At 37.8% G+C, this 7,980-nt stretch overlaps 1 protein-coding gene across 1 annotated transcript; it reads left to right on the top strand.

The window, feature by feature from the left end:
• Nucleotides 1–471: 471 nt before the first annotated feature.
• On the top strand, nucleotides 472–7,512 carry DTD2 (D-aminoacyl-tRNA deacylase 2). The gene is made up of 3 exons (XM_069464053.1): nucleotides 472–582; nucleotides 2,970–3,039; nucleotides 6,848–7,512. Exons 1-3 carry the CDS (start codon nucleotides 472–474, stop codon nucleotides 7,171–7,173), a joined length of 507 nt encoding a protein of 168 aa, XP_069320154.1. The 3' UTR covers nucleotides 7,174–7,512.
• Nucleotides 7,513–7,980: the final 468 nt, after the last annotated feature.

The following is a 7,980-nucleotide window of genomic DNA, read 5'->3' as shown; positions in this document are numbered from 1 at the left end:
CTGTGAGCTAGGCTGACGCCACGGCACTCACTCTAGCCTGGGCAACAAAGTGAGACTCTGTCTCAAAAAAAAAAAAATAAATAAATAAATAAATAAATTTTTCATGAAATTAGAAAGGATCATTTTTTTTTCAAAGTTTTTATTCTATTTTTGTAATAAAACACTGTGGCCCCAAAGAAAGAAAAACTTTCTTGTGTGACACTCAATGTGCTAAAGGAATACGGGGAGCGCCTTCTAAGGCGGTGCGTAGGCTTTCCGGAGGCGCTTAGTATAGTACCGTGTGTCTTAGAAGCCTGCACATCCGGGACACTCGAGAGTCAGCAGAGGCCCTGTCGTCCTAGGGGCGAGGCCACAAGCCATCAGGGCGGTCCGTCCATCGCGCCCCGCCCCGTCCTTCCTGCCTGCGCGTCGGGGGCGGAGCTTGCGCGGCGCGCGGCCTGAACGTTTCGGACCCGGGCGCAGGCTGGAGCCATGGCTGACGGAGGCCGGTCGCCTCAGGCTCGGGCGCTCCTACAGCAGTGCCTGCACGCCCGGCTGCAAGTTCGCCCAGCCGAGGGGGACGCCGCAGCCCAGTGGGTGGAGGTAACGTCGGCCGGCAGCTCTCGTTATCCTCCCGCGTGCAGGGGTGGTTCTTTCCACCTTGTCTCGATGGCTAGTCCCATCCGCATCTCCCTCTAAGCCCGGCGGGCCGGCCGCTTGCTGCCAGGCCAGATCTCCGGCGGGTCCGCCCGACCATACCCACGGTGGTCTGCCTGGCTGCGCTTGTCTCCACGGTCCTGCAGCAGCGTGGCCAGCGCCAGACTTAGTCCCCCATAGGAAGAGCGTGTCTCCGTGCTTGGAGGGACCACGGGGAGTTGAGCTTCCTTTCACCATCTGCTTACCTGAGCTCGGTGGACTTTAGGCCTCATTGTCTCAGATCCTTTTAAAGCTCGTGGCCTGTGCTGTTCTAGTTCAAGCTTGTAGGTTAGGTTTGCTGTAGGCGTTCAAGATCTGCTTAGACTTGTGCCCCAGATCGCGTCTAATACTCCTTATGTTGACTGTAGTTTTGGTCTTAGCATAGAAATGGGATTTCCCAAGAAACAATTCTATTTCAAGAATTTCCAACTGGAAAACAAAGACCACTACTTTTATAATAATGTTGCATTGTTATCGAACACGTTTCCTCCAAATAATGTTTTTTAGTCACACTGACCACATTTCAAGTGAATTTAGAACATTTATGTCAATATGAGCTCCTTCTACTTGCATACATTCTTACCTTTTTAAGATGGCCTGTCCCCACACCATACAAAAACAAAATGTTCTTTAAGGCCCTCAATGAGTAAGTTGAAATGTAAGAAAAAAAATTAATTCCCAATTAAGCCTTTGGAGGTACTCAGAAATTTTAATGTAGCAAAATCTCATTCACTCACCTCTGCTGAACTGGGTCTCAGATTTAGCATTACTTAACACAATCCTAGTCATTATTTTTGAATACTACCCATGTGGCTGATTATTGTTAAATTAGCATGTTTCCCTGTGCCAATTTGGAACTGTTTATAAGCATAAAAATCGCTGTACTCTCACCTTTTCTCAGAAATTCATTTTTCTTATTTCTTATTTTTGTTGAAGTCTTGATTTCTTTTCTTTTGTTTTCTTTTTTTGGAGACAGAGTGTCTCTCTTTTGCCCTGGCTAGAGTGCCGTGACGCCAGCCTGGCTCACAGCAACCTCAAACTCCTGGGCTTAAGTAATCCTTCTGCCTCAGCCTCCCAAGTAGCTGGAACTACAGGCATGTGCCACCATCTCTGGCTAATTTTTTCTATATATTTTTAGTTATCCAGGCTGAGGCGGGAGGATCGCGCAAGGTCAGGAGTTCGAGACCAGCCTGAGCAAGAGCGAGACCCCGTCTCTACTAAAAATAGAAAGAAATTAGCTGGACAACTAAAAATATGTAGATAAAATTAGCAGTGTGTGGTGGTGTGCACCTGTAGTCCCAGCTACCTGGGAGGCTGAAGCAAGAGGATCACTTGAACCCAGGAGTTTGAGGTTGCTGTGAGCTAGACTGACGCCACAGCACTCTAGCCCAGGCAACAAAGTGAGACTCTGTCTCAAAAAAATAAATAAATAAAGCATTTAATGACAATAACAAGAATTGGACAGTTTCCTGGAGTTTATAAAAATAGAATCAGACCCTTATTTTTATTATCTGTCAGTAAATGGATTAGGGGGAATTGAGAGTGATGATATCAAAAGATATCAGTCACACTGTTGCTTATCCATTAGCCATAACTCATATAATGTAAATTCATTTGGTATTGAATAAATGGGGCCCTACAAACTAAATGTTTCTAGTCTGTCAGCCTTACTAGGGAGGAGGCTTTTTGCTAGTCCTATGATTTTGATTAGAAGTAAGTGTTTGAAGGTATAACTTGTCTTTGCTGAGCTTGGTTATATTTTGAACTTAATTTTTGAAAGAAATAATAACTGAGGTGATTGAAACTTGAAAACATTTTGTTTTATCATATATTTAATTAAGAAATCAAATCTGGGCTGGGTGCTGTGGCTCATGTCTATAATCCTTGCACTTTGGGAGGTTGAGGCTGGAGGATCACTTGAGGTGAGGAGTTTGAGACCAGCCTGAGAAAGAGCAAGACCCTGTCTTTACAAGAAATAGAAAAATTAGCTGGGCATGGTAGCATGCACCTGTAGTCCCAGCTACTTGGGAGGCTGAGGAAGGAGGATCGCTTGAGCCCAGGAGTTTGAGGTTGCAGTGAGCTACAATGATACCACTGCTCTCTACCTCGGAGACAGAGCAAGACCCTGTCTCAAAAAATAATAATAATAGAAATCAAATGTATTTTAAAACTTATTTCTCTTCCTTTGCTTTTAACCTCTATGTCTTTAACAGTTGTGAAATGTTATTCGTTTAATTCTGTATCTCTGTGTAGATTTCTTTCCAATCTGAGTTTACTGTGGTGATTTCTCATAGATTCAGAGAGGATTAGTGATCTACGTGTGCTTTTTCAAGGGAGCTGATAAAGAACTTCTTCCCAAAATGGGTATGTGTTTGATTTTTTTTTTCTTTTTTAAGAGTGAGAAAGAACAGCAACAGATAAATGAACCAGAAGGAGCAAGAAGCACAATCTTTTTTTTCCCCTTTATTTTTAGTTGACATGTAATAATTGTCCATATTTATGGGATACAGATTGATATTTCAATATGTGTATACAGTGTATAATGATCAAATCAGGGTAATTAGCATATGTATCACCTCAAATATTTATCCTTTCTTTGTGTTGTGAACATTTAAAATCCTCTTTTAGCTTTTTGAAAACATACAGTAAATTATAGTTAACCACATTCACCCTATAGTACTGCAGAACACCAGAACTCATTCCTCCTACAGCTAGAGCTGTAATTTTGTATCCATTAGCAACTTCTCCCCTTCCTAAAATGCACAATCTTAAATTGTACTGGCATGTAAGTTATTAATTACTTAACTCTGTCTAGTGTTGTTGGCTTTAAGCTATTTGTCTATTCCAAGTTTAAAGTAAGCAAGTGTAGTGGAATTCTTTTAAAACAGCTACAGCATTGCAGATGGCTTATAGATTGATTTAGAAGAGTATACACACATACAGGTAAACACAATGCACTTCAGCCAAGGATACCGAAACTTGTTGGAAGCAAGGTGGCCACATAGGAAGAAACAGATGCTGCATTTCTTAATATAGTTTCCCTTATCTCCCAGAGTCTCTAACAGAGGCAGCAGTTGACATGTGTACAAGGTGTGGATCCTGTCAAACCTGGACAACTCAAGCTTACATCAGTATTATGGAAGAATTTGCATTAACCATTTATGCACTTCTTTGTTGGAAATATGTATAAATATAAAGGTTTCCCTGGTTCTTCAACCAAACTCAGTATCATCACAGCCACACCTCCTCCAGGAACATAGAAAGCAGAGTCCATGTTCAGGGATCTCTGAACAATAATTTACCTACCTATGGCTTTCTGGTATACTAGACAGTTCATAGTACTGTACATTCCTTGTGATAATTACATAGGCTCAGATATACCAAATTAATTCATATACTGTCTCAATTATGTATATTGGATTTAACAATGGTGTCCCTCGAAAAAACAAAATAAACCTGAAATAATGGAGCTATCCTTAAGGTTGGGGACAGGTTATATTCTCCTCATTAGTAAAGGATAGTACCCATTAGTGGGATTAATAAGAAATATAAATTATACAAATGGATAGTTGAGGCTTACAGAAGTTAACCTAGAAGAGCTTCAAGGGCAAATAGCCCAATTAGACCAGCTTGGACAAAAAGCTAAAGCTTCTAGGTCAATTTTATACTGATATATTAAACACGTTTGACAACTTTGTCAACGAATGAAAACTAGACTTAAGCAGGGACTATGATAGTTGTAGATGGAAAGCCAGTAACTGTAATAGTTCAAAATTTGAATCCAGAGGATAATAAGGAAGTTTTGATAGGTTTAAGAAGAAAATGAAATGAGGCCTCCTATTATAGAGGATAATTTGTCAGATCCTAATGCTAGGGTGTTAGACATTCTGTATACTTTCCTAAATTAATATTTTCCCTTGGATCAAATCATTATTGGCCATAAAATATACAGTAGAAATCTTCAAAAACAGGAAGAAAATTTTTTGTCATTCTAATTTAAGATTGACTTTCTAAAGTTGTCTCATGGGTCTTAAATGGATCTTAATCATAATTGGATGAAGTAAGCCTACCAAATCCATGCTGCATTTTGTTTTGTAGTGATTAAATCCTGTGTGCTTCCATGTATATCTTTGTGAGTTCACTTTAAATACATGCATAAGATTGTGGTAGATTAAAAACACTCTGGAGATCCACCTTAACTCTTTTAGTGGGTAATCTAACACAAAGCTTTATATATCATGATTCTCAGTAAAGAAAGAGTCACATTTTGCTGGTTTGAGTTTTTAGATGCAATTATTTTAAGCAAAATAATTGCATCTATTATTAGATGTTAGCTTGAGCTTCACTCTATTCAAGCCAGAAAGTAACTCAATGTAATGGGATTCTCTTAAACCCCACCTCATGCTTATTACATGAATTCAGATATTTCTAATCAAATCATATATCTCTTGGGAACATAACAACCAGTTGTAACCATAAAGTCCGAAATAGCATAGCTAACATAGAAATGTGTAGAATCTTCCTCAGTTCATCTTCAGTATTATTGGACTGAGACCCAGGGACCTGTCAAAGCTTCATTTCCCATGTACGTCATTAGAAATACTTAACTGATAACCTGTTTTTGGGTCTTCAAGTTTCCAGCATGCCATTAATTCATTGTTTCATTTTAATCCTACTTACTGGTGTTTGTATTTGTATTGTATTTATCTGTACTTGTATACCAACAGCATTAATTGAATTCTCAGTTATAGCCAGTAGAGGGAGGTATGTAGAAGTATAATAAATTGTAGTATTACCTTTCAGGCCTGTTATTCCAAAATTGACTACTTAGTCCGTCACTGGCCTGAAGCCTAGATAGCTAGATAGTGATTTCCATTGGAATGAAGTGCTCTGGAGAGTTCAGTTTCCTTAGAGGCAGTCAGTAAGCATTGCTGCCTATATAGCAAAGTCCTATTTGTAATAGAGAAAACTAGAGGTATTTAAAAATAGATATTAGTTAAGTGAAAATTGATGATGCTTAATGTATAGCCTAGGAATTCATTTGGATGTTCATCTTGGCAGGTTTTTCTCAGGTTAATTCCATGACTTGTAGAATGGGGCAACCATACTGAATCCTTACTAATGCTACAGATCTTCTAATAATTGAAACTATTAACTACCCCAACAGAAAGCACACCTTTTGATGCCTAATTTTTGGGTAGGAGTGTGAAGTTTATATAGTTTGTTTTACCATTTGTCCTCTCAGGACTGCTCTTTGCAAGAAGTCATTTATAACTTTATAGAGGTAGGCAGACCCTAAGTCTATTTATATTAGACACTTCTTTTGTTTATTGTTTTGAAAATGGTTAATGTTGAGGTGTAAAAGTTTTCTAAGTTAAGGCTTTTAGCTATACATAGATATTTATGGTAGTTTTGACACTTCGTGTTAGCTACATATAATCTCATAAATGCTATAAAAATATCACCATGTTTTCTTACATGTATGTAAAGATAGTGCCAGTTGTAACAAAGAATTTACTTTTTCAGTTGTAACAAAGAATTTCTGATGGTTCTTGCTTTCATCTTTACCCTTCTTCCATGGATTATATTTGTAAAATGATTAGTCCATATTAATATTGCCTTTAAGGTTATGAAACTGCAAAATCAGCTAGTTTATAATGGGATTGAACCAGGAACCTTTATCTTAGCTTAAAACTCTAAGCAACTAAGCTTAAAATAATAAATGCACTAACATTTTTATTTAATATTCTGTTATAATGCAGAATTTGGTGCAAGGAGGATTACTCATGATCTTTTTCCAGTGGGATTTGCTAATGAAACAGAAGGAGCAGGGCAGCAAAATCTTCTCATGCATTCCTCCAAGGCAACAATACTTGAGGTTCCATTGTACAGTTAATTCTTCAGACCTTTCTGGATGAGCATAATGTTAGGTAATCTTAACTGCCAAGTCAAATTTAAAATACCATGCCATTTCTGCATGAAATTTGCTTTATTTTTCATGCTTACATTAATTAGCTTAGTAAAGCAGTTTTTAAAATCCAAATAGAGACTTTGGGTTAGAAGTGTGAGCTGACAAACTGAGTTTTAAGCATGAGATTTGCTGACTAAAAATGATGATTTCCTTCATGTTTGTTTTTCACTTCAAAATGTTTTGCCTCTCTCCCCTACCCAGTTAATACACTGTTAAATGTGAAATTGAGCGAGACAGAAAATGGCAAGCACGTCTCTATATTGGATCTACCTGGCGACATTCTTATCATCCCTCAAGCCACCCTCGGGGGAAGAGTAAAAGGAAAGAACATGCAATATCACTCTAACTCTGGAAAAGAAGAAGGGTTAGAACTTTATTCTCAGTTTGTGACTCTATGTGAAAAAGAATTAGGTGCTAACAGCAAGTGTGCTGAAGCTGGGGTTGTAGTGGAACATGGCACTTACGGGAACAGGCAGGTGTTAAAGCTGGATACCAATGGACCATATACACATTTAATTGAGTTTTGAAAATTAAAAATTAGTTTCTATAGCTGTTGTATGGTAGTAAATGATCTGAACTATATTAAGATTTTCTTCCTCTTCATCTTGAAAACACTAATCTGCAGCATTTTTAGACAAGAAAATCCTGGGTTGCTTATATAACTCTGCAACCTGCTAGTTGGGTGACTTTGCTGAGTCACCTAAACTCTGGTCTCAGTCACCTTTTGTCCTGCTTTCTCCTACCCTTCCACTTGAAAATTGGAGAAATGATGTCTATTGACTTCATAGTCATTAAAGAAATGTTCTTAGCTGTACTTTTAAAATTACATACATTTTAAATATTTTACAATGAAGAAATTTGTGCTATCCAGGGAAATACATTTATTATGTTCTCATTTGTGTATGTGATAAAAATAACTATTTGTATTAAAATTAGGTAAAATCCAACACAAGCCATTTATAACTTTGTCAATTTTACTATTTATATGTTCCTATTTTGAATGAAAGTATATGTGATTCATCATTTCTTTTATAATATGTATCAAAATGTAACACAGAAATGTTTTGTGCATTGTATTACTTTCCAAGGACATACAGATGCTTTACATTATTTTAGGAATCTTTAGTTAACATAGAAACATGGTATAGGGGATTAAAAGTTGTTTTTATTAAACATACCCATATAGATGAGTTAATGTTCTGTTTCTCAGTTTTTACCAAAACCACATGTGTCTCACTTTCCATCTCTTTTTTTTTTCTTTTTGAGACCCTCAAAAAAAAAAAAAAAAAAGATGCAAAGTGAGACACACACCTCAGCCTCTTGAGTAGCAGGAA

The sequence above is a fragment of the Eulemur rufifrons genome, chromosome 2, assembly GCF_041146395.1.
Source record: "Eulemur rufifrons isolate Redbay chromosome 2, OSU_ERuf_1, whole genome shotgun sequence".
In the NCBI taxonomy this organism is placed as follows: domain Eukaryota; kingdom Metazoa; phylum Chordata; class Mammalia; order Primates; family Lemuridae; genus Eulemur; species Eulemur rufifrons.
The sequence above is the reverse complement of the archived record's forward strand: the minus strand, read 5'-3'. Positions and strand labels throughout refer to the sequence as shown.